This window comes from Neopsephotus bourkii, unplaced genomic scaffold (assembly GCF_033783945.1).
Source record: "Neopsephotus bourkii isolate Nb327-2 ecotype Australia unplaced genomic scaffold, CSIRO-AGI_Nbou_v1 NB_1060, whole genome shotgun sequence".
Lineage (NCBI taxonomy): Eukaryota > Metazoa > Chordata > Aves > Psittaciformes > Psittacidae > Neopsephotus > Neopsephotus bourkii.
In genome coordinates, this window is record NW_026901548.1 from 223861 (window position 1) to 249709 (window position 25849).

General features: G+C 53.6%; 1 protein-coding gene across 4 annotated transcripts in view; it reads left to right on the forward strand.

Annotated features, from left to right (window-relative positions):
* The window catches only part of CDH22 (cadherin 22), a 52924-nt gene extending 27710 nt beyond the window's left edge, over positions 1-25214 (forward strand). For 3 of the 4 annotated variants that reach the window (XM_061361320.1, XM_061361321.1, XM_061361324.1), the window contains 5 exons: positions 5463-5599; positions 12846-12967; positions 13252-13369; positions 20711-20962; positions 22237-25214. In XM_061361320.1, the coding sequence (XP_061217304.1) occupies positions 5463-5599; positions 12846-12967; positions 13252-13369; positions 20711-20962; positions 22237-22775 (1168 nt within the window). In that variant the 3' untranslated portion in view covers positions 22776-25214. The remainder of the gene's footprint in view (positions 1-5462; positions 5600-12845; positions 12968-13251; positions 13370-20710; positions 20963-22236) is intronic. The other variant, XM_061361322.1, reaches the window with a different exon arrangement.
* Positions 25215-25849: the final 635 nt, after the last annotated feature.

The window sequence follows — 25849 nt, forward strand, 5'->3', positions numbered from 1 at the left end:
GGAAGTTGTCTTCATGGTGAAAGTGAATGAAATTAGCCTTGGCGTGCCAGGAACTACATGCACGTGTTGCAGCACTTCCAGTGGTCAGTGCTGTCTGTTGGATGCGTTCTCAAAGTACTTCTGCTCACCCTCTCATGTGGTTGCCCTCTTCATTCAGGCTACATATCTGCTTTCTTTGTGGCCTGCCCTGAGCACATGGCTGTTGGCTTGTGCTCTTCAGATGTGTGCAGTCTTTCTGCACATCTGTGTGTGTATACGTGTGCATGTGCTTTTTCACTTGACTATTTCTAGCAGTGCTACAGAACATAGATTTTATTTTCTGATCTGTAATTGTAGGAAAGGGGCCTTGGGGGCACAACTATTCGTATTCTTGTTTTCTCTTGTTCTTTGTGCTGCTTCCCTGTGGAGCTTGTTGCATTGTTTGCAGACACAACAAAAGAAAGCAGTGGAGGGAGTCTTTCTACTGCTGTGCAGAAGGTGGTGGGGACTCGGAGCAGAGAGAAGCAGACTCAAGTACTCCTTAGGTACAAGAGGGTTAGAGCCCAAACTTTGCTACGTGATTGTGTCTCTTACAGTGTGCTTAGTGCCAGACAAGGTAGTGCCTCAAGCTCAGGCACAAGGGCCCAGCCAGCAGGACTCCCAGGCGTCTGCTGCAGCTTGGGAATTGCAATGTGTTTTCCTGTGTCAGACCTGATGCATTCAAATGTGTGTCCTCCCTCCAGCTATCCCCAGGCAGGTAGCTCATCCTGCACCCCCCATGCTCCCCTGTGGCACTCGGTCTCTGTCTGTCCACCTCTTCACTCTGCTCTGTTCTTGCCATGCATCTCCTTGCTCCCCTGCCTGCTGTCGCAAGCAGCGGCAGCTCTGTGCCTTGCAGTACACCCCTTGCTTGCTGGGGTGCAGGTGGGTGACCCTTCTCTGCCATTTCAACATGGACTAAGTGGAGATGCAGGTTTATATCGGTCACACTGACATGGCACCAGTGCAGAAGGAAGATGCTGTTGGATCTCTCCTGCTTTCCTTCTCTCTGGCTAGCCCAGCAATTTAATAACATATTTTGCCATGTAGGCAGCTGTTCACAGCTTCAGAATGATGCAAGAACATTAATGCAGGCATCCTGCAGCACCCTGCCAGGTGACACTAACCCATCAGCAGGAGACTGCAGTAAGTCACCTCACATTTCAAGTGTTCTACTCCAAAGTACAGTCACAAGAAGTCAGCACTTGTACTTCACCTCTGATACATCAGAGGGCAACCGGTCCTGACAGCATGACCAGTATTTGATCCTTGGCTCCTTGAAGTTAGAATGAACCCTTTCAAGTTGCTACAGTTCAGTGGATCCCTTTAACTTCCTGATCCTCGTATGCCAGAGGTGGGAGCAAAGACGTGGCTGTGTTTCTGCAGTGGCTGCTCTCTCTTGGACTCTGATGCATGTGTTGGCTCTGCCCTGTAAACAGGGGAGAGCCACAACCTTCTGTTGACACACTCTCCCCTTGAGTCAGGAAAGAGCAAGGATTGGCAAAGACAGCAGAGCAGAAATCAGCTCTGTCAGTGTTTCCAGGTCATGCTGACACCAGGCTGCCAATAATGAGGTTTGGAAGTATTTTTAGCCAAATGGGAAAAGAGATGCCCTTGGCTCTTTGTTTCCATCCCTAGGCCAGCACAGCAGGGCTACTGCTGTACCACCTGGCCTGAAGCAGCTGCTGGAGGCATGTTTCAGCCTGGGGCTCCCCTCCTGGTGATCTGCTTGTCCCACAAGGGTGCAGACGCTTTGTATGAGAGCAAACCCCTTCCAGACAAGCCAGACTTGGCCCTGAGGCACTGCTCGCTGCCCCATCCAGCTGCATCTGGGTGTAGAGCCCCTGGCAGCCGCTTGCCCAGGTGGGAGGAAAGCTGGGGCTCAGGGTGTCCAGGGAGCACTCCACTGCTCTGGGCATGTTTGTCCCCAGCTTGTGGCTGCTCAGAGGGGGACTCGCTCCCTGCAGCACCAGGGCTGTGAAGCAGGGGGCAATGCACAGGTGCTGCATCTTGTGGGAACACGGAAACCCTCCATGGTAGAGGCAGGAAATGCCTTTCTAAAGGGCTAGTGCTTTTTATTTTATTCCATCCTTGTTTGTTGCCTAACAAAAGCTGGAACCACTCTCTTTCAGAAGGAGTTTAGCTTCCAGTTGGCTTTTTGTCTTTAGCTGTACATTTCCTGGGTGTACTGCATTTTTTCCCAGCTAAGCCATTGTATGAGGTAATACAATGATAGACTGACTGTGTATGTGAGGCTGTTTGTATGGGAGCCTTTTGTTTTTCTCTCTGCAGTGGGAGCCTGTGCTTTGATTGTGTGCAGTCCAGGCTTTATCAGCACTGGAAAGATGTTGCTTAGGATTTAAGGTTCTTGGAGATATTCTTGTTCTGCATTCACCAAATCCGGACACATGTGTTGGACATGGGCATTTTGTAGACTCCAACAGCACAGCAAGAACTACAACCTGCTTCAACACAAAAGGGAGAGGAGGAAAAAACCAAACACAACAAAAAGCTTTTCACACTGTGTTTGAAAAGCTCCCTGTTAACAAAACACATGGCATAAAATGTGCTCCTTGTTGCATTCAGGGAGGAGAAGTGAAACAAACTGCTTGAGAAATGCATTCACAAGAAAGATGAGCACCGAGAAAGCTGTCTAAATTAAATAGTCACTTGTAACATCCAAACCAACAGGCAGTACCAGCAGGACGAGAGGAAAATGGATTACAAGGTCTGCATCCCAATCAGAACTGGGCAATGCAGCTCCAGATGCGAAGCACCAGCCAGCTTTAGGAGGAACAAGTATATGTCCTATTTCTGAGTACCTGGAGGACCCAGGGGTTAATCACTACCTCTTCCTAGGTGAGAAGCACTGTTTGAGTTTAATGGGATGGGTGAATATGAAGCTGGACGACCAGAGGTGGAGAGGCTTGTGATGGTCAGCACAGTCTTGAGTTGGTAAAGATCATACTGCACAGTGATGTAAACTGAGCACAGCACCAGCTTCTCACTCTGCCTTTCTAGCACCTGAGCTCTCTGGAGTCTGTCCTGTGTAGAGCAGTGTGGATTGGTTGCTCTGCAGGTCTGAGCCTGTTATGGCTGTGGCTTTGGGGGGAGGGTGGACACCCCTGTGCCCTTCAGTCCCCATCTCCTCAAGCTCGAGAGCCTCCACAGCACTTTGTGCAGATGGGGAGCTCCTGGACTAACCACTCCAAAATCCCAGCATGTAGAAGCAGGCTCAGCCCTGCTCTCATGGTGATGCAGACAGTGCTGGCACAGTGTTGTGAAGGTGACAGCTCTCTGTACTGGTGGTGACAAAGGGACCAGATTTGCGGTTTGTGCCCTGCCAGGGCCATGGGCAGTCAGTCCTCAGCAGGCAATTAGGAAGTGACAGAAGACAACCTCAGCAGCAAAACAATTAGAAGCATAAGAAGAGGTTACCAGTGGCATGACACAGAGCACTCCCCTCCCAGCCTCCTGCCCTCTGGCCATGCAGGCAGCCACTCTCAGATGTTTCCAGGCTCAGGGATGTCTCCCATCACTGTTTTTTTGTGTGCAGCTATTTTGTCCAGCCATTTCTGTTTACGCAGCAATGACAGGAGTGTGAACAGAACAGGCATGTGCTTACCCAGGAAGCAAGGAAGGCATATGGAGAGTGAAGTGCTATCCCGAACTCTATTAAAAAGTGGAATGGAAGACAGTGTGGGATCAGGTGATGTGGGAAAACAATGGAAGCAGTTATGCAAATGCATCAGTTATGCTATGGGAAAGATATTAGGTATTGTCATCCTCATTTCTGCTCCTCCTTCCTGCAGCACATTGGGCTGATGTGTACAAGTCAGAGTGGCCAGACCTCTCCTTTCCCTTTGTAGTGAGTGAGAAGAGTGGAGGAGGGGCTGCAGTACCTCCCAAAACAGGCACTGTCCCTTCTGGAGCTGCCTACCTGCCTGCAGAGGCAGTTTCCAGCTGGGAGTTGGAGCAGAAAGTGCACAACGGTTAGGAAGTCCCTGGCAGTTGGTTCAGAGGTGCCTAGGCTTGTACCTGGCTTTGGGTGGCAGATCCCCATTACCTCTAGATGCCAGAAGGGTGGAAGAAGTCAGACACATAGGTGTAGAACACGTGAAATTGTGTATGTACCCAGACACAATTTCCATAGTAATTTTTGAACGTTCTTCCTTAACTACAAGCAAGTGCTGTTGTATTTTCTCCTCCCTGTATCTGAAAGGGAGAGTGCTGTAATCTGGGTCTGTATAACACTTTCAATAGCATAGAAATGCCTTTGTATGTACCTCCAGCAGAGATGGAGCTGCCTGGCTGTGGGGATAGGTGCCCTCAGGGACACATTCTCATCTGCAGCTAGTTTCCCCCCAGGGTACAGAAAGGCACTTGAGGTCATCAGTGCCTCTCTAGAGCAGTGGTCCCTGCATGCAGGTGAGCTGGTTGGTGTTCCTCAGCTGCAAGCCATATGGATGATAGAAACACAGGCCGCAGCTGGACTGTGCCAGGTGAGGTGCAAGCACTAGGAAGCTGCCTGCAGTATGCCTCCACTTTCCTGGATGTGCTTTGAGCCTACAACTGTCCTGCTCTGCTCCCCTTGTCTGATGCGGCCTCACAGTACTGTCCTGTCTCGTTGGCTTTCCAGCTTGCTTTGTCCATACATTTATCTTCCCTCTATTGTTAGACAAGTGACTGAAGGCTTTAGTATATTCACAGTCCTCCTTTTGATAATTTGTCCTTTGTACTCTTTGCTGTCTTGTATTATCTAATTCTGTAAGGCGCTCTGGGATGCCGTGTGTGTGAAAGATGCTATACACGATAACATTATACTGTATCGTTTGCAGTTTGTGCAATTCCCATTGCAGTGGTGGTGGTTGTTATTTGTGCACAATCAGGTGTGTGCTTATTGGGGAGGGGATGGGAAGGGAAGTGCGATCCAGCTGAGACCCTCAAGCACAACCTCAGCCTACTTGTGTGCTGCTGTGCTGTCCTCCAGTTCTCTCACTTGGGTGGGTGCTGTGGCAGGATCAGGAGAGAGGGTGGGAGGTGAGGTGGGCTCCTCAAGCCAGGATGGCCTGTTCTGGTTTGGGTTGATGTTTTTCCTGAACCTATAGCTCACAAGCTTCCCTGAGTAATAAGTTACAGGCCATGGCTTTTATGCCACTCTGTCTATCCTGAGCAAAATGTTCCTATCAGAGTGGGTTTTTCCGCTTGTCCACAGTCTGTGCTTAGTTCCACTTCATGCACTGAAAGCCACACTTTAATTTGCTTGAGGGCTCTGGGCTTGCAGCCTGGTAAAACCATGGCTCTTGTGCACCATGCTGCAGCAGAGGAAAAGTGACAGTGGTAATAGAGCTGCTTGTGTTAGATCCCTGTTCTCCTGGGGCTGATGGCAGGTTTGGGCTTGGCACTTTCAGCTGTTCACAGTTTCCCCTTTTGCCTGGTCTCAGGTACGCCATCGACCGCAGCACAGATGCAGAGAGGATCTTTGACATCGATGCCAACACAGGTGCCATTGTGACAGGAAAGGTCCTGGACCGGGAGACAGCAGGGTGGCACAACATCACTGTCCTGGCGATGGAAGCAGGTGAGGTGGGAGTGCTGTGTGGAGCGGACAGTCTGTGCTGGGCCAGAGTGGGGCAGAGGGCAATATGCAGGTCTGTGCACTGTGGAGGTGACCAAGATGCAAGTGTTAGTTAATGCTGAGGCAATAAATAAATGCAGCAGCACCGAGCCTGACATCTCCCTAGACAACCTAAAAATACTCTTCCTGACTCGAACGCTAATAAGGGAGCGTGGTCGAATAGTATATTTGATGAACTCTAATCAAATCTGTGTTACCTGTGCTCTGGCTCTGCCAGTCATCCCGTGCAGCCTGCCCCTGTGCTCACCGAGTGTCACTGGGGCTCCCGGGGGGCTGTGTTCAAGTCACCTGCATCCGCCACGTGCTGGGGTGATGCTCTGTCAACTGGAGCCCTGTGGCACAGATGGCTTCTGCTGGGCACTCACAGCGGGTGGGATTTGCAGCCTTATACCTGCACATCATGTCTGTGGCTCTGGGTGCCTCCCTGCCTGCTGTGTGGCTGCAGGCTTGGCAAGGTACAGTGAGGAGTGGATGGGAGGTCCCGGCACTGAAGCAATGGAAAGGGACTGCAGGAGCAATATCCTGAGACCCTGTGCTGGGAATGGGGGGCAGTGATGGTGCCAGAGTTGGTACTGCCAGGCTGCTGTGGCTCTGGCTGCAGTGCTTGGCCTCACCCTGCAGCCCACCAGGAAGAGCTTCAGGCAGAGGATGAGGTGAAGCTTTCTGTCTTTTCTGCAATTAGCTTCTTTCTGACCCTCCCATGAGAGCCCTGGTGATGGGCTCTTCCTTCCCTGTGGCTGTGCAGTCCTTTAGCCTGTGTTTACAGCAAATGCCAAACCTACTCCTACCCAGCTGGGAAAGCCGGGAGGGAGCATCTCAGTGGCTCTGCAGGTTTTGTCAGTTTATCTTCCCTCTGTGATGGGGGTGGTGGAGCCCAGCATGGACGCTTCCAGCAGAAGTTCTGTTTGTCTTTTCTTCTCCAGTTCAGAAAGAAAAGAACAAACCTGGGTCCTGCTGCTCAAAGGAGCTCTGAATAGACTCCTTTTGAGGAATGAAAATAAAATAATAGCAGCAAAGAGCAGGCTTTGCTTCCCCCCAGGGGTTTTGCTGGGGGTAGGAAGCTGCTCTGGGCATCCTGCTGCCCTCCACTGTGTTTGCACAGTGCCTTGGCTCATGGGCTCTGCAGGTCCCATGTGTGATGGTGCATCTGGCCCCTTGCACCCCACGGAGATGCTCTGTCTTACTCCTTAAGCCTGCAGATGGAGAAAGGGCTTCATCCGAGGCACTGCTGGGAAGCACAGTAGGAAGCAGAAAGGCATTGCTGTATTCTTTGAAGTTTTCCACATTTTGGACACAGTAGTGGCCAGGGCACTGGCACCTGCAGTGCTTTGCCACCCCACAGCTGCAAAGCACCTTCTGACATCTGCAAAAGCATGCCAAGACCTATCTGTCTGCAGGCAGGAGCCTTCCCCAGGCTTTGCTCCAAGAGACCCCTCAGGAGTTCTGGTGGTTCTTTCTTTGCTTGCTCTTGAGCAGGAAAATGCTGTTCAGATTCAAGGAGTTGGGTCAGGGCTTGGCTCAGGACACAGAGATCGGTTCCTGCTGCCCTGCCATGGTAATCATCTGCCCTGGCTGGGCAAGAGCCCAGGCCCTGCTGCCCTAGGAGAGGAAGGGGACTGCATGTCCCAAGCCCCTCTCTGTGCTGATGCTTTGTGCCTCTGGCCAGGGTGCGCTGCTGGGCTGTGGTGCTGTCATGAGCCCTGCCCGGCATCAGGCAGCAATGGGCAGGCAAGGAGGGGACCACAGCATTGCAGCACAACTCAGCATCCAGAGGAAACACGAGGTGACAAGAATCAGAAGGACAATATTTACACACAGTGGCTGGGATTTCAGAACAAGTCAGTAAATGCTGCAGCTCCCCTCTGGCAGGGAAGCCTGTCATGCTGGATTGCTTCAAAAGCCAGCGAGACTCTTCAGCGCTCTGACTTCTCCTGTGGTGAGCTCTGACTCATCCATTTTAACTGCCCAGACGTTCCTCCCACTGACATTATCCTTAACGTTTTGTAATCATGAATTATTAATGACTGATATTGAATTTAAAGTACAATTTATGTCTGAATCCTCTGGTGGAAAGGGCAGTTGTAAAGGTACAGCCGCCCAAGTGATGGAGCGGGGTTTTGGAGAGGGGCTCAGCACGGAGTGGACACGGGGCTGGCAGAACCGCTGGCACTGGTGTGTCCTTTGGTGTGTCCAGTGTGGCAGTGCCTAGCACACGGTGTCTGGGGCTGGGGGACTGGTGGGGCCCTGCGCATCCTTGCCATGGGCGTGCGGGTTGCAGCTGACTGCCATAGGCTCTGCTGTGAGGCCAGGCAGGACGTTACCAGCTCCGGCAGAGGCAGATGGTAAAATACCCTTCCTCTTTCCTTGGTGAGATGTGAGCTTTGCAGAAGGAATGAATTGAACTGGTAGGTTCACTCCATTCCTGCCTGCTCAATTCCTGTTGGGCTGTGCCCCTCAATTCCCACAGCGCACATAGCATGGAGCATGTTGCACCAAGGTTTTGCCTCCCTGCAAGCTCCTCAAGCTGCTCGCCCTGTCAGCTGGCAGGACTGTCTGGAGCAGGGTTTAGCTGATGGAAAGCTTGCCCACAGGCAGCCTGTCTGTTAGGCTTGAGCAGCCTTGGAGAGCCCTGCCTGGGACCTGGTGCTGCTGCAGCAGAGACCGTGTCCAGGGTGCATGCCCCACCAACACATAACTAGAGAGCATGTGTGCATCTAAGGAGCGGTGCTAAGAAGCTGCAGAAGGTGTCTGGCTGTAGCTGTGAGGTCACTGGGCTGGGGGCCGCAGGCAGGATGAGGAACAGGACCCCCGTGGAACAGGCACTCGCGAGCATGAGCTTCCTCAGTGGCTTGTGACCAGCATTATGCTTGGCCTCGAGACATGGCAGCCAGCACGAAGCATGGAGCTGTTCAGCCAATCTGGCTGGGACCAGGCCAAGCATTCCCAGAGATAAATCTTCATCTCCCTTGCAAGCTGTTTACCTTCCTTGGGCTAATATTAGTGATTCTCTTCCTGTTTTCATCTTTGCTCATGTAAAATGATGAGGCTTTGACTGCTGTGTCCACTGCTGGTAATTGAGATGATAAATCTTCCTGCTGGAGTCTGGCTTTAATCAGAGCATTGTGTTTGGATGCGATTTAATGACTCTCATGCTGCTGAGTTTGGGCAGGACTCTGGAGAGGTGAGAGCCATTTATATATCACTTGGCTTAACTGCTGCTTCCACTTTGCTTCCCCTCAGCTGGGAGTCACGTTTTCAGCTCCAGCCTCTGATGTAGCTGCTGTGTCCGAGGAGTGGTACTCCTGGCATGCTCCTGCTTTGTCCTTGCCATCGGAGCTGGGCTTTGCAGGCAACTGCACCGACATCTCCAAAAGCACCCAGCGCTTCACAGCCATGGCGTGAGTGCTGGGGAGCAGAACGACCCATCGCAGCCTTCCATTCTGCAGTTTGTTCTCCCAGTTTGCCAAGATAGCAAGAAATAAATTCCACCCCTGCCTCTTCTTCCCTGCTAATGTGAACATTTTCAACTCAGTGCTGTACCAGTGTGGTCTCGATGCAGAAGAGAGCAGGTCGCATGCTGCGCACAGCAGCATCCATGAGCTGTTTTTGCAGGTGCTCTGGGCTTTACTCAACCTGTGCTTCAGAGCCAGGGAAGCTGCAGAGTGCCTTTCTGGGTGTGATGTCGCTGCATGGCCACGTGTGCAGGCAGGAGGGCAACTGCATGTGTGCCTCAGCAATGGCTGAGTTTGGGGCTTCACGGCAGAGGTCTGGGTGTAAAAATGAAAAGTGTTTTAGTGTGAGTTTGTGTAAGGGTCTGGTGGGGTCAGGACCGGATCCCACTGCAGCCGTGACCGCAGGTCTCTTCTTTTCCTGCCATGGCAGGGTGGCCAAGGATGTCAGCAACCCCTTCCCATCACTGCCAGCTCTGCTGCAAAGCTTTCAGCATTTGAGAGTAGTTTCTTGGGACAGGTTGATGTTGGTCCTGCAGAACCCAGGGAGAGGACACGCTGCTGATGCTCTGCATCCGAATGTTTTAGACAACAATATTGTCCTGTTCAGGTTATTCTCATGATCAGTTAACTTAAGAAAAACCACTTTGGGATGTGGCTGAAGGTTCGGCTGGTCTGTTTGAGTCTGCCTGTAGCACTGAGGCAAGTGCCACTGCTGAGCATGGGAGCAATGGGTGGCAGAGCTCCATCCCCTGCCCTAGCAGGCTCCAGTGGTTCTGAAATAATTCAGCCTGTGTTGGCAAAGGCAGCTGCCAGTCCTCAGCCCGAAGCTCCCGTAGCGCACTGCTGTGCTTCCAGCATTTCCCCCTTCTTCTGTGTATTTTCTATGTCTCTTTCAGATTAATAGCATTCCAGCTCCTGAAGGAAATGCAGAAAAATGGCATGTTTAATTTTAATTTAGGAAAGCGTTTAGGTAGCAGCCTGGTTTCCTCGCTGCTGTCAATCAGGTTTTCTCAAGGCTGACATCAATTAGTTTAAAAATATTGAATGTAATTTTGCCTGACACAACATATTGCAGCCACTGCAAAATATAATTTATTTTAGAAGAAGAAATAATTAAACTAATTTGCATGTCAGTCAGCTGAGCTGGGATACGGAGGAGAGGCGCTGCAAGGGAAGGTCACTGGGCTTCCTCTCCCAGCGCGCTTGGCCCAGCCCATGCAGCCTCCACCACTCACTGGCCACCTGCTGCTTGCAGAGCCCTTCCAGGGTTGTTTCTGTGCCATCCCGTGGCCCCTGTCCACCCAGGACATTAATTTCTGTGTGCTGCAGCATGTGAAGAGGTGCGTGCACACAATTGGTGTGCACATAGTGGAAGCTTTTGGCTTTGCACATCATGCCTTTCATCACAGGCGTACTCCAACAGTCTGAATTGCACTTCTGACCATCATAAAATCAGTTTATGCCACATAGTTACAGAAAGTACCTCTCAGATGTTTTGGAGTTAACTTTTCTCAAATACATCTAACCATATTTTATATTTTCTGCCCATAAATCCAGGTAGTGGCTCAAAGGAAAGGGGGAAGTTGATAAGTAAAGCATTTGAGGAACCTTCAAATAGATTACAGTCCAGCCAAAATAAGAAGAAGCCAATGTGTGCTTCACTGAAAGAGTAGAAAATCATGCAGTGATTGCATTTTTAACCTTGATGTTCCTGGAGATGACAAATTTTAACCCTGTCACTGAGCCATGAGTAAGTGTGAGCCTCAGGGTTCAGCAGCTTCAGAAGGGGCAAAAGGAGAGGGGTTTTATGACAGGACAATCGTGCTTCAAGCTGTGCTCAGGGGAGTGGGATGTTAGTTATGGCTCTGGCAGAGGGGTTGGTGTGGGTCCTTGGCACTGGGGCATGGCACTGGGCCATGGCACATAGATGACCCCACTCGTGTGCGTGCCATAAACCATTCCTGGCAGCTGCTCACTGATGATGGGGATGGGGCTAGGCCTATGGGTACGTCCAGCTCTAAAAGTACTGGCCCTCCTGATGGGGCTGTGAGAGGTCTTGAAGGGAAGTGGCTGTGCTCAGGCTCACCCAGAGTCCAGCTTGACCCCACAGAGCCCCCATGGATGTGCTGTGCCAAGAGGTCCTGGGGATGCTGGGCAGCACTGGGATCGGCTCCCGCTCACAGCTTGAGCACTCTGGGGCAGCGCGGGAGGAACTGCTCCTCCCGGTTGTGCTTAGGAAGGGAAAGAGATGGGGTCCTCCCTCCTCTTTTTGCCTTTCCTAATCATTCTCTCAGCAGTGCCTTCAGGGCAATGCCAGCCTGCTCAGAGCTTAGCAGCAGGGATGGCTATCCATCTGACTGCAGGCTGGGGAGGGGGTGATGAGATGCTGTTGTCCTCTTTGCAGGAACTGAGCCCTTTTTCCCTCCTCATCTGTGGCCCCGTGGCCATCAAGCACATCTCCTCCACCTCCCCCGGATCCCTTCCCACCCCGCTGCCTCCCCCTTGCTCTATCCCTGAAAGCAATTGCGGTTTACTTCACTGCACCAACATGCCTTTTAAAATAACACATAGTTCCAGGCTTTTAGTCACGACTTCTGCCTCCCTCCCCCAAATCTAATCACTGGAGCAGCTGGTCTGGGTGAGAGGGAGTGATAACGTGAGAACAGGGTGAAGGCAGCTCAGGGGAGGGGGCTTAGGTTCCTGGCTAATTATGGAGCAGCACTAAATCTCCTCTCCCCTGGGTTCTCCCCCACCTGATCTGGGGGGGGGCAGCATTAATTTCATAGGCAAACAGGCAGCAGAGCTCCTGCCTGAGCGAGGGGAGAGGCATCAGGTCCGTCACAGTTGCAACCTCTGGGTAAAACAAAGGAGATGGAGTATGAGGGAGTTCTCATTTCTGGAAGCGCATGAGGTGCTTCAGAAAACATTAGGCTCTCCGGAGTGATTTATAACCTTAGAGCCGAGGGCTCAATGTACCTTTGCAGCAGATGCCTGCGCTGGAGCAGCACTGCAGTGAATGGAGCTGTAGATGCAATCCCTGTCCCGTGTGCCCGGAGCAGCACCAGTGGGCGCAGCCCTGGCCCAGCAGCTCCGTGCCCCAGGAGAGGGGAGATCCGGCTGCGGCCCCGGGGCTGGTGAGTGTGGGGTGCCCTTGGTCTTGCTGCATGACCCCCTGCACCAGCTGGCAAACGGTGCTGGGCTCAGTGCAAGCTGCTGATGGCAGTGCAAGACCAGGGGTCAGTGTGCAAGGCCCGGTCCCAGGGGCCCTGACAGGCAGCGCTCACCTCCAGGTCACTTCCATGTGCTGGAGGTGCTCATGCCAGGTCTGATCACTGCCCTGTGCTCTTGGCTGACCCTAGGTCTTTCTTACCCCGGCTCTGCTCACTCGCCTCTCAGCTGCTGCTGCTAACCCCTGGGTTGTGAGGGTCAGGATCCAGTCAGGGTGTGATGTCCTCACACCCGGGTTTGCTCAGCCTTTCCAGGGGTAGATCAGACCACGAGCAGTATTTTGGGAGTCCTTGTTACTCGGCACAGCTCACTCTTTGCTGCAAAGCAGAGTGGTGAGATTGCGGGTGCCCACAGGAATGGTCTGTGCCGTGGGTGCAGTGGGACCCTCTGTGCTGGCAGCAGCTGCGTGACTGCGATGGCCTCTGGATGGGCAGGGGTGAGGAGGGTTTGCTCCCTGCTAGCAGCAGATGGCACTTCCTGCTGAAGCTCTGCTTCTTTCTGTGTTTCAGATAATCACTCACAGGTGTCGAGAGCCTCCCTCCGTATTCGTATCCTGGACGTGAACGACAATCCGCCTGAGCTTGCCACCCCATATGAAGCTGCTGTGTGTGAGGATGCCAAGCCAGGCCAGGTAGTGGGTATTCCCCAGCCCGTCTCCCAGTTTTCCATCAGTGCCTGCAGTACTCTGGACCATGCCAGCCTGCCCATTCTTCCCCTTCTGCCTGAGCATCTTCCCATGCAGCCACCGTCACGGCTTTGCTGGTGTTCTACAGCTAAGCCCATCTGTGGGGCAAAGGCTTGTCCCTTGCTGTGGCAGCAGGCAGCGATGCTCTGCTGAGCTGGACCTGGTGAGCAGGGGCCATGTGCATGGCTGCAGAGGCAGCACTGACAGTCACCTCTGCTTTCTTCCCACAGCTGATCCAGACAATAAGTGTTGTGGACCGTGATGAGCCTCAGAGCGGCCATCGCTTCTATTTCACACTAGCACCTGAAGCCACCGACAATCACCACTTTTCTCTGCTCGATATCAAGGGTAAGCCCTGCTGCACCCTTCCCAGTCCTGTTGCCTGTGGGCTGGGTGGCACTGCTGGCCATGGGGAGGGAGGCAGAGCTGTGGGCATATGGTCCATCTATGCCGATGGAGCTGAGGATCCTCCAGGCACTCCACAAGGCTCCTTTGCCTACCTGGAATGGTGGGACAGGTCAGCTAGCAGATTGGATTTCCTCAGGGAGGCTCCGCTAGCTTCCTGCTCTGCTGCCGAAGCTCCGAAGCTCCGAAGCTCCAAAGCTCCTCTTGCACTGTCTCATTAGGCTTTGTGTTTTCAGGGCCCTCGGTCCCTTTCTTGATGCAAAATCTCCAACCTCCCTGAAGGCAAGGACATGATGTGGATTTACAGATGAACATGCTCCCATTTTGAGCATTGTGATTTATCTGTCTCCAAGGTAAATCCTCGAGTGCCGGTCATCCCAGGTCTGCCGTGCAGGGGGCAGCCCCTGTGCCTCGACACAGGCTCAGGAGCCTGCAGCAGCCGTTGGGGTTATCTGGGATGTGACCAGAAGAGCCGGATCCGCTGTTAGGTGTTACCTGGGATGTGGCCAGCAGAGCTGGATCCCCTGTTTAGGTGGTGGCTCAGGAGTACCGTTCCTCTGGGAAGCTCCCGGTTCTTTGCACTTCTGGGCTGGGGGGCTCCCCATGATCCCAAACTGCCGATGTAACCAACAGGCTGTGACGCAGGATTTTTCTGGCTGAGCTCTCGCTTGTGGACTGCAGGGTCAGGCTGTGTGTGTGTGGACAATAACAACCCAAACCCTGTTATCAGGCTGCTTCGTATTTTTGACTGGGGTTTTGGGTGAATTTAGGTGCTGATTGCAGCAGTAAGTACAGCAGGGACCTTTGCAGGTACTGGGGTTTTATCCAGCCAGATATGTACTTTCTTGCCAAAGGAGCCAGCCCAGATGGAAACCAGCGAATCACATTAAAATACTTCTTTGTTTTCTAAACCCTTTTTCCCTATGTTTTTGCAGTTTCATCTATCAAAAGTCTGATTTATTTTGTTCTGAGCTTATCAGAAAAACCTTCTGCTGACATAAGATCGTGCTCACTCAGTTTGCTTCAGCATTATTAGGGATAGTCAAAACAGAGTTTGCACCAGAAAGCTTCAGACACAATCATAGAAGGACCGGTAATGCTTCATGTCCTAAAAACTGCCACTGTCCCTGACCCAAGTCCCTCCCTGGCACTCTGGGGCAGCTGTTCTCACAAGACCTTTGCTTCTTATCATCTAAGCAAGCTTAAATCCTTTGCAAGCTTTTGCCCCACGCCCAGTGATTAACTTGCCCGAAGGACCTTGTGAAGATGTGCCTAAGCGCCCAGATTCCACCCTGCTGCCCATCCGCACCAGAGCTCTCTAGGAGCTCTGAGGAGGGCGGGGCTGCACCCGCTGCTCTGAGCCGTGGCTGCTGCTCCACCTGCCCAGCAGGAGGGACCTGTCTGGCCTCGGTGGGGGCTGCCGGCTCCCGGTGCAGCACTGGGAATGGGCACTGCAGGAGGGCGCAGGACATGGGCTCGTGTGCCGCTGCCTCCTCCAGAGCTGCTGCTCTCTTGAGTGGGATGAGGCTCTCGTTGCACCTTCGTGCTAAACGATCCCACAAACTCTGCATGTGGTGCAACACTGCATAAAATGAGTGAAAGCTGGCATCACCTCCCGCCTTCTGCTCTTGGGAAAACAAATGCTGTTGCTGCAGGGTTATTCCCAGGGTGCTTGGAGACCCTCCCAATTGCCAAGCAGTGCTGTCTTCCACGGCAAGAGGAGGCAGCTGCCTGCGCAGATGGAGGCACCTCTCACTTCTAACATGCATGTGTTTTAGTGCTATCTCCTTTCTTTTGATTCCTTCCCCCTAGTCCATTGAGCACCTAAGTGTGCTCACCTTCACTCCCTGCCCTCCCGGGTTCCTTTGCTGCATCCTCTTTTGTTCCCCCTCTTGCACTTGGCTCTACTCCTCCATATAAATATCAGTGGTGACAAACTGCTACCACCAGCCCATCTGTTTCTTCGTACAAATTTGTAGCCAGTTTTGAAACGTGATTTATAAATATTGCTTTTGCAGCCAAGGAGTGACACTGATGGATGTCAGCACAGATGGACTCTCTAAGCTTTGCTTAAACCCTCTCTTTTCCTTTGCACCTACTTCCCTCAGCCCCTGCAAGCCATCTCAGGAGGGTGATTTGTCCTCAGTGTGGTAGAGATTAGCATCCGCTTGGGAAAGCTCCCGTTACCGTTCTTCAGGCAGAGCAAGAGCCCCAGGCTGCGGCAGGGCTAGCAGCTGGGAGCACCAGTGGCTGCAACAGTGCTGGGCTCTTAGAGGGCTCCTCATGGAGTGTGGAGGAAGCCTGCAAGGGTTTTGGAGAAAGCCCAGGGTGATGGATGGGGCAGCCTGTCCATCAGATGGTGAACTTGAGGATGGACTACCTGCTGGTAAGTGTGGTGGCCACAGGGCAGGTCTGCTGCAGCCTGATACACCATGATATGGTCACAGTGCTGCTGCTCACCCAGACCCCACTGGGTCAGGTCCCGCTGCAGCCAGAACAGCTCGCAGTGGGGGTGGCCCTTGCAAGGTGGCTGCAGTGAACATCTGCAGCCCCGTTCGTCACCTCCCAGCAGCACCCAGAGCTGCCTCTGATGCTCCAGTTCAGGGATACAGGAGCAAAGGGTGACCCTGCAGGAAACTGCATTAGCTGCTTTAGAGCCACTTTGCACAAGTCAGGCTTTTAGCAACACTACCATTTCCTGTGGGTATCTCTCCTTCCTTGATCTTGCTCTGTCCAAGGGAGTGCTCAAGCACTTCCTAATTCATCATGCAAGGAATAAATGTGTCATGTGTGGTAACAACAGCCGCAATCCAGAAGGAAGATGCCCAGCAAATTAAGGACCTTAAGGAAGAGATAAAACTGGAAAAGCTGACCTCACCCAGCTCCAGTTGGTGCAATTCCAAAGGCATTCACCATCCTCTGCCCCCCGACTTGCCTTCTGCTGCATCTTTCTGGCTTGAGAAAATTGATTACAGCAGGATCAAAGGCGATTAAAGCCTGAAATCATATTCTCCAAGAGATGCTAATTGTGTTGGAAGGGATGGTAGAAAGCATCTAAGCCCAGCAACCTGGAGGGGGTGGTAGATAATATGGAGTGACACATGGAGCTACTGACTCCAGAGCTCAAGGGCTAGGCAAGCAGATGTCTGAACTCTCTGCAGGTCTCATTAAGAGTATGTAACGGGTGATAGAAGATCTGAAAATCCTAACAATCAAAAGCAAAATGTTAGGATTCCGGGTTTGCCTCCCGATAGAGGAAGCCTCCTCCAGCCCCGCAGGGATGTTGTTGTTAGCATGAGCAGCTCAGACACTGGTCTGACAGTGAGGTGAAAAAGAGCATCGAGTCTCTGTGGGGCTGAGCAAAGGCAAGGAGCAGGAGTGGTGCGGTCTGGCCCAGAGAACCTGCGAGAAGGAAGAGGCAAAAGAAAAGAAGCAGATTCTTGTCCTGCAGCTGCTCCTGCCTGGGGCTGGAGGCGTCTGCACGCACCTCCCTGGAGCCGGCGTGCCTGGGCACCGGAGCTGCAGAAGGGCTGCCAGAGCAGGGAAAGGCACATGCTGGGGGGGTCCCGGGGCAGGGGAGAGGGCACGGATGTCAAAATCCAAACTGGAGGTAGCTTGCTCCCTTCTGGTCTCCTAACACTGTTCAAGATTGAGTTATGGGAAGAATTCATTATTTCTATCTTTGAAGCTGCCAAGAGCCTCTTTGGAGAGGGAGTCTGAGAGGCAGAATTCCTGTATTTCTCCTAGAGTACCACCAGAGTATATTGCATTCTTGAGCTTTCCTCTTGCAGCAGTACACTCTTTTGTAGGAGGTTTGGATGCATTTTCCCAGATCTGGGCAAAACTTTCTTTACGTCTATGGTCAAATAGACTACTCTGCATGGCAGCAGCAGTGCTTTTTCTGGAGTATCTCAGAAGGAAACACAGAAGAAGTTTGGGAATAACAGGGGTGTAACTATGGGACAGAGAAGAGTTATCCAGGTGCTTAGGGAGCCTGGTGGCCAGCAGGGAGGTAGCTAGAGCCATCCCAGCGCCTGCAGTGGTCTGGTCTCAACTGGACTGGGGTCTGACTGGCCAGCCTTGGTAAAGCAACATCATAGGTGAAGGTGTGAAATTCCTGTGGATCTCCATCCTGTAGGAAGTGCTCACATCACCTTGTTCAGGAGAAAATGGTATTTGAAATAGTGTTCTGTAGTTGTAATGTTTCTCTCTCTCCCTAGCTCAGGTTTGGGGTTACGGGGCAAGGCTCAGCCCCTCCTGAGCTGAGGTTTCTCAGAGCAGAGCTGTCTGTTGTGCTGCTGATGTATTTAAGTACTAGCTGCTTTGTTTTCACTTTGAGAGTTCAGCAGTGACAATATTTCTCCTTCCCGTACTTGGCGGTGAGGGGCTCGGTGGTGCGGTGTGCTGCCTGAGCGGCTCAGCTGAGCGGGGGTCAGTGCCTGCCTCTCTGCGACTTGCACATGGATTCCCCTTGATTCCTAGAGATGGTTTCTAAAAACACGGTGTGCCTTGTGGCAGGAGCTGGAGCTGGCGGTGAGCAGAAGGGGAGCTGCCAGCCTTCTGCTGCATTTCCAGGGAGGTGAAGAGCTGGAGCTGCACCGGCGTTTACACAGCGCTGGAGGGATGCTCCCTGGGCGGCTGTGGGAGCTCCCAGGCACAGCGGTTTATCACACCCAGGCCAGAGACAGGCTGAGCAGCACGTGGAGGTACTGGGCTGTGTGCCAGAGGTCCTCTGACCCCCAGCTCAGGCTTAGCTACTTGACTGCTGTGGTGGTGCCAGCAAAGGCGAACTTCCTGGGGCAAAGGCAGAGCCTTGCTTATGCACAGTGAGGTGGTCTGTCCCATTCGTCCGGTGGCTTTATCTCCCCTGGTTCAGATGCCCAAGGCTTACATTCAGCTGGGCAAGCTAGGAGTTAGTCCTTGGCCTCTTGCTAACGTGGTGCCATTAACATTATTTATATGTGCCTCCTATGCTGCAGCAAGCTGATCGAGCAGCACTCAGTGAGATCTGGTTACCTTTGTGTGAAGGATTAGCAGAGCAATAATTATTTTCCTCTCTCATCCTTAGCAGGTAATAGGCAGCTTCCCAGCAGACTCCCTGCTAGTGCTCCCCAGCAGCTATGCCAGTTGCCTCTGTGCTGGTGCCACATCTCAGACAAGGTGGCTATGTCCTGCAGGGCCTGGTGGCTGCCCAGGTAGAGAGTTGGTGGTCCCTGCCTCCTGTACAGAGAAGCCAGTCAATGCGTGTGGTGCTGAAGGATTGTGCTCTCCACTCTGGGTGATGCCCTCCCTGTGCTGGGGACACTGCAGCGCTCAGATCACATTTGACTCGTCAGTGCTGGGTGTGCAGCCTTGCAGGCAGCGAGCTGACATTGTGTGAAGTGTCTCCCTCTGAGGCAAATTGTCCCCAGATCGACTCGTGCAAGCATTTGCCTTATGCTGTCTTGCGCTTTGTGCTCTGTTCTCCTAAGGATGTTGCCTGCCTGAAGTCTTCTGCTGTGAGCAGGGATAAGGGAGGTTACCTGGAAAATTCCTTTAGTGGATAAAAGATGCTACACCCAAATGAAGAGTTTTGTCTAGTGACCTGCAGCACAGTTCTGTGTGCATAAATAAGATCTGGTTTTAGTATGTCCCTTGTGGCATTCAGTGCAGCCTCCTGATGCTGGCAGGTGCGGTCTCTCCAGTGTCCTTGCCTCTCCCACGTTGAACTCTTCAAGGCAGACCTGGGCTCTGAGGTGAACTGGAAGAGATGCCTTTATCCGTGTCTCCTTTATGGTGGAATCAGCTCTCCCCAGCTGAAAGGCTCCACTCTCCCCAGCAATGCAGCCATATTCTGCCAGCACAGAAAACTGGTGGGCTGGGTTCAGGAACCTGACAATAGGAAGCAGCAGCTGGTATTTAGCACCATGAGAGCTCAGTGCTGTTCTAGGCACCAGCCTGTGCACAGCTTCCTCCCCTCTGGGCATAGACAGCCCATCTTCCTCCTTCATGCTGCACTTACCCATGCTGGGCTGCACGGATTGCCCCAGCTCCTCCTCTTCCAGGCTGCCCTGAAGCAGAGACCAGCCTTCCCCCAGCCAGGGGCAGATGGGCTCTGCTCCGCTCTGCTGCAGCTGCAGCACCGAGGGATCTGCCCTGCTTCCAGGTGGGCGCCTGTCTGTGCTCTGCTCTCGCCTTGCTCCTGTCCCTGCCATGCCCACATGCTCCCGTGCAGCACCCAATCCATACAGCAATTTCCGTGGTGGCAGGCAGCCCATGAGCCAGAATTAGAATAGATGCCTTTTCCAATCGAAAAGCTGACTGATACAGAAAGGGGCCAGTCCAGCATAAATCAGGTGCAATGAGGAGAGTCTGTAGACAGCAGCACCTCGCTGTGACTGCACCAATCTACCTTTTATTAGATAAAGACTGCAGACAGTCAGCAGCAACTTCTGGCTGCAATTGTTCAACTACTATTGAATCCCTTCCTGCCCATTCAGGCTGGCAGTAAGTAGCACACATGAGCGGGGAGCTGAGCTGATTTTCAGTCCCTGTTCCTACCCTCCCTGCTCCAGGTTGTCTGGGCACAGCTGCTGCTTGGGTTCATCTCTGGCACTGGGGCCCTGGAGGGTCCCATGAAGTGGCCGTGTTAATGGGATCATAATGGGTTATGCTGTGCCGGCTGAGCCCCCGAAACTGCAGAGTTTGAGCAGATGGGGAGGACGATGCTGGCTTGGCTGGGAGGCTTGGAAGGAGCTCTGCCTGCTCCTCAATAGGTGACTGCGGGTCCTAGGGTCCTCCGGCTGAGGCAGGATCCTTCACCCACAGCTCTTGGGTTTGGAAGCAGTGAACTGTCTACTCTGGTCTCCATGTCAGCAACTGATTTTTATCCTTATTCCTGCTCTGTGCCACTCTTTGAGGGTCTTCTAGAAGGTTTTTCCCTCTCTCTACTCCTACTGCATTGTCTGTCAGCACAGCTCAAGCACCAGCGTGCTGCTACTCCTGTGCTGGGCTCGCCGTGCGCTGGGGAGATGCTGGGCTGCCCTGGGGGACCTGGCCAAGGGGCACATGCTGGAGCAGAGCTGGCTGCCCCTGGCTGCTCGGGTTGCTGCAGTGCAGGGGAGCCTCAGGCTGGCTCCCTGCTCCCCTGTGATGGAGAGGACGGAGGCCCCATCCCCTCTTGGGAAGGCTGCTGGTGTTGGTACAAACAGCCGCTGATTGTCTTGAGCACGGGGGAGCTCCTGGCAAGTCCTGCTGGCTGTGCTGTGGGAGTGACTTGGACGTGGGTTTACTTGTTCCCTGCAGACAACACGGCTGCGGTGCATACGCAGAGAGTGGGCTTCAATCGCCAGGAGCAGGATGTGTACTTGCTCCCCATTTTGGTGGTGGACAGTGGCCCCCCCGCCCTCAGCAGCACAGGGACTCTGACCATCCGCATCTGTGGCTGTGACAGCAGCGGGGCCATCCAGTCCTGCAACAGCACAGCCTACGTTGTGTCAGCTACGCTGAGCCCCGGGGCCCTCATCGCACTGCTGGTGTGCATCCTCATCCTGGTTGGTGAGTGCCTGCCTGTCCCCAGCCTCCTCCTGCTCTGTCCATTCCCTTTCCATCCAGCATCACACAATGAGCACAGGCCACAGGCATGGTGCAGGCTCCTCTGCTCGCTGTCTCCTTGCTGGTAGCTGCAGCGCAGGGACAGGAAGCCTGCCCCTGTCAGCGAGTGAACATCGGGAAGCTCCGGCGTGCACTGGGCTTGGTGGCACCAACGCAGGGCTCCCTGCGCACAGCTGCTTGCTGCTGCCCCGCGGGCACCGGAGGGCTGCCAGCACTGCCGTGCTGTGCCACAGCAGGTGTCCCGCAGCGCATGGGCTGCGTGTGTGTCCCAAGGGGGTGGCCAGTGGCGGCCCGTGAGGGATGCGTGGTTGTGCTCTTGCCTCGGATGGCTGGGTCAGTGTTAGAGTGGGCATGAGTGTGCGGCAGGAGGTGCACGCAAACCAGAGCATTGCCCACATAGGGCCCTGCACCCTGTGAAAGCTGCTGGCTGCCACTGACATGGAGGCACAAGCTTGTGCTGGGCCACCACGGGATGGCATAAAGGTGCAGAGAAGCGTGGGCTTGTGTGCACATGGGAAGGGGCTCTGAGAGGGGTGTTGCATTGTCCTCAGGCTTAGCATAGGGCACCTGATGGACGCTGCTGCTGAAAGCCCTCCGGCACCAGTGCTGCTCTCAGCTGACTCCTGGCTGTCCAGACAGCCACTGGCTCGTGGAAGCCAGCTCATTGCTCAGTGAAGCCTCCTCTCCTTGGCATATCTGTGCTCCCAGCCTCCTGCTGTGTCTCCATTTAGAAAGCCCTTTCCCACAGGGTGCACTTTACACTGGTTTCATTTTCTGACGCAGCGCAAACAAATTTCTGCCTAATTGCCCAAACGAATAAAGTGCACATCGGTGCTTTAAAGGTGATGGGATGAATGGATGATGATCTAGGACACAGCTGCGGCTCGCTGCTCAGGCTCTGTGCCATCTGCTTCACATTCACCTTCCCAGCATTTAGCTGCTGTGATTCACGCACCCCCTTTTCCTACTCATCTTCTGCAGAATCCATCCGTTTGTCTGTCCAGCCATGTGTCCATCCATCTCTCCCTCCTGTCTCAGTGGTTACGCTGCATGGGGAAGGAAGCTCCTGGTCCACACTGGAGCCAGGGCAAACCACCCCGAGCTAGTGAGACAGCACATGCTACTTGATGAGCCTGGCTGGCAGGAGACAGTGCTCTGTGCCCGCCAGCTGTGTGCACAAGCCCCTGTGCCCATCTGACCATCTCTTCCTTTCCCAGTGCTGATCCTTCTGATCCTCACACTGAAGCGACACCACAAAAGCCACCTGACATCTGAGGATGATGAGGACATGCGGGACAATGTCATCAAATACAACGATGAAGGGGGTGGTGAGCAGGACACAGAAGCCTATGACATGTCAGCCCTGCGCAGCCTCTACGACTTCAGTGAGATCAAAGGTGGTGACGGAGGGGGGATAGCAGGAGAGGGGGGCCTGAGTGGAAACCCGGCCTCCGAGCTCCATTCCCTCCCACAGTGGGTGCAGAGCCCGGATCTGGACTTCTCGGTGTTCAGAGACTATATCTGCAGGAAGGTGGAGCAGGCGGACGAGGACCAATCTGTGCCGCCCTACGACTCATTCCAGACCTACGCCTTCGAGGGCTCAGACTCCCCCGTGCCCTCACTGAGCTCCATCAACACATGCTCCAGCAGCTCGGAGCAGGACTTCTCCTACCTGGGGGGCTGGGGGCCACGTTTCCGGCAGCTGGCAGCTCTGTACGCGGGGCGCAGGGGCGAGGAGGACACCGACGCCTCGTAGCCACCCCACCACCCCCTGTGAGGTGCCGGCAGCTCCTGGACCAGGCTCCATGCCAGGAGGGCTCAGCGTGTGCCTCCGGACCCGTGGTGCCAAGGGGATGCAGGGATGGTTGATGGGCTCCTCAACACCTGCCTCCTGTGCATGACACCTCCACACAAGAGGCTGGCGTTCCCAAAGGAGCCACTGTGGCAACAGCATCTCCTTAATACTGGTCTCCGTTAAAGCACTCCGCATTAGTTTCAGAAAGAGAAAATCTAATTCAGGAGAGTTTGCAGAGGGTTTCTGCCCCACAAATTATCATTTAAATTGATCTGTTCAGTGAGCCCTTTCCAGGAGAGGAAGAGCAAACTGGGAGCCTTTTGTTGTCTAAATTGTTTTTGTCATTTGAGTCAGAGCATTTGAAGTGCTTTGATTTCTCGAAGAGCTTTCCTTGCAGAGGGAAAGAAGCTTTTAGCTTCTCTTCAGCTTTTCCCCACAAGTTCCCTCACTCTTTGGAGTCCTGCTCTCTGTGCATGGGCTCCTCGGCAGCACCTGCCTGCTGGCAGAGGGTGGAGGCAGCGTGTGCTGGGGGTGCGTGTCCTGGATCTGGGCTCCAAGGTTATGTTCTGCACTAGAGCTCACTTCGAAACACACTTCACTTCTAAATGCGATTGCATCACCTCTCAGTTCTTAGACCTTTCTTGTGGTTATGAGACACTCGTGATTTGAAGGGGCTCTCTCCCTCCCTCCCTGCACAGCAGACATTGTCTGCAAGGTCCTGATGTGCTCCATGGCACTGGTGATGGACAGGGACATCCCCATCACCACCAACGCATAGGGGGTGCAGAGCAGCACTTACCCGATGGGCTCTGCAGCCCCTCAGCAGGCTGGGCCTGGTTCTGCAGGGCTCTCAGCTAGGCATCAGCTTCCTACCAAACTCCACGGGCTGCACAGGGCAGGGGCAGGACATAGGGGCACCCTGGCCTCCAGTGGTAGGGGAGCTGTGTCCTGGCTTGAGAACCATGCTGTAGGGTGTGAGAGAACCCCAGCTCCTGGTTTGGAGCAATAATTCCTGTTTACACCCAGCTGACAGCAAAGCATCACCACTGGTGACAGAAAAGCCATCCCCAGGACATGTGCACAAGGCCAGATCCTGCTGGTGCTGCTGCATGGCCGAGCTGGTTGCTGCAGGCTGGGCAGTGGGGCTGTGACACCACAGAGTGCCCGGTGTGTCCCCAGCCTGCCACACTGCCCTGCAGAAGCTGGTACAAGCCCCACGGCGGGGGCTGCCTTCACAAGCAGTTTATTTCAGGAGGCAGGTCAGGAGGAGGCCGGCGGGGATGTGCCATTGCTCCTCCGGCTCCACATGATGCTGGAGGAGAGCACTCCCTGCCCTGCGCCTGTCCAGCCTGCAGACTCCCACCACGGCAAAGGGAGCAGCGCATTGAGCAGCACCCTGGGGCAGCTCTCGGCCGTGCTGGAGAGTGCAGCTCCTTATCTGTTCACACTGGGGAAAGAAATCAATTACATCATTGATAGGTAACTGATAAGGTCTCCCAGGCCTGACACCTCCTGCTCTTGTCATTGGGTTTGTCCTTTTAGTTTAGCCACAGAGAGTGTTTTCCCCTCCTTGGAGAAGGTTTAACTGTAAATGTGCAGCATGTTCATTTTGTTCATTTTTTACTGTGTTTTGTTTCCTGGCTGCTGGTGTTGGTCCCTTGGCTGCAGCGCGAGACCCGAGACCCGACAGCAGAGAGGGGCAGGACGCATCTTTGCCATGGCTCCTGCCTGCTGCCCCCATGTCTGCCCACACCGGAGCTGCAGCTTGGCTTTCATGCTGGGACCAGGAGCTGCTGCTTCTCAGGATCTCTCCGCTCCCCCCCAAAGGCAGCAGCAGGTGCCTGCTGCTGGCACCCATGCCCTGGGTGCTGCTGGTTCACTGTGATGATGCTGAGGAGGCAGCAGGGCCGAGAGGCTGCTTCACACTGGCTCTGGCTGCACTGCCCCGGAGCAGGAGACTGGAGAAAGCCCTCTCTTTCCTCAGGAATGTGTTTGTTTTCCCTCCAGGCTGAAGAGCTGTGCCCGAGCCCCTCCAGAGCTGGCCCTTCCTCTAGCAAAAGTGTTGTGCAATAGCAAGACTCTGTCCGTAGGAGATGGGGTCTGACAGGGTACGTGTTTTAGCAACCCTCCCAGCAGGTTACTCCCCATCCCAACCAGGCAGTCCATGCACGTGCACCTGCAGTTTCATTTCTGTTCCCATATGAATCGGAGGAGTGCGGTGCCCTGCGCTCCCTGCGCCCCGCATGCAGCACGGGGAGCTGGTGGCTGTCAGGGCAGCTGATGAAATCACTTCGGATTTCTTTCTCTACCCAGATCAAATTAGAAGGTTCATTTCCTCACCCTTGTTATTTTTTTCAAGGTCTTTGTGGGACCTGGAAATAAATTATTCCTTGTCGTCTAGCCTGAGTCTTATTGCCTCATTTTGTCTTTTTTTTTGTTTCTTCATGTTGCACTGCCAACGTGGTCCCACAGAGCCATCCAGAGGGACAGGGCTGGCTGCTCCGCCAGCACATTCCCACTGGCACAATGCTGTTTCTCTGGCTTCTTCCCATTTTTCACTGAAATGCTCATCAGAAAAAGCATCTCCAAAAGCAGGGTCAGTTTTTCTGTCTGAATTTGAAGTAAATGATAAGAAAAAAAAATGCCCTTGGCTTTCTCCATCTCTTCAGAAGGAGAAAGTTAAGTTGTGCTTTGAGTGGCACAAGGTGCTGCATATGTGCTTCAGGCTGGCCGTGCTGGCTGCTGCCCTGGCTACTCGCAGGACCAGGGTCTAAGCTATTGCAGCCAGTCCCAGAAGCTGGGAGGGGGTTAGCATCCTTCATCCTGCAGAACAGCAGCAGACAGAACAAGAGGCAACCTGCACACCAAATGACAAGGTCTGATGAAGTGTCCTCACAATCTTCCTTTTTTGGCCAACAGAGTTCCTTAATGTTCTTTAAAAAGTGCATCTTTAGTGCTGTCTTGAAGTCATGGACAGCCTCGTAGCTCATCAGCTGACCGCTCACAAGCACTCATTCTGGTCATCTTCCCAGCTT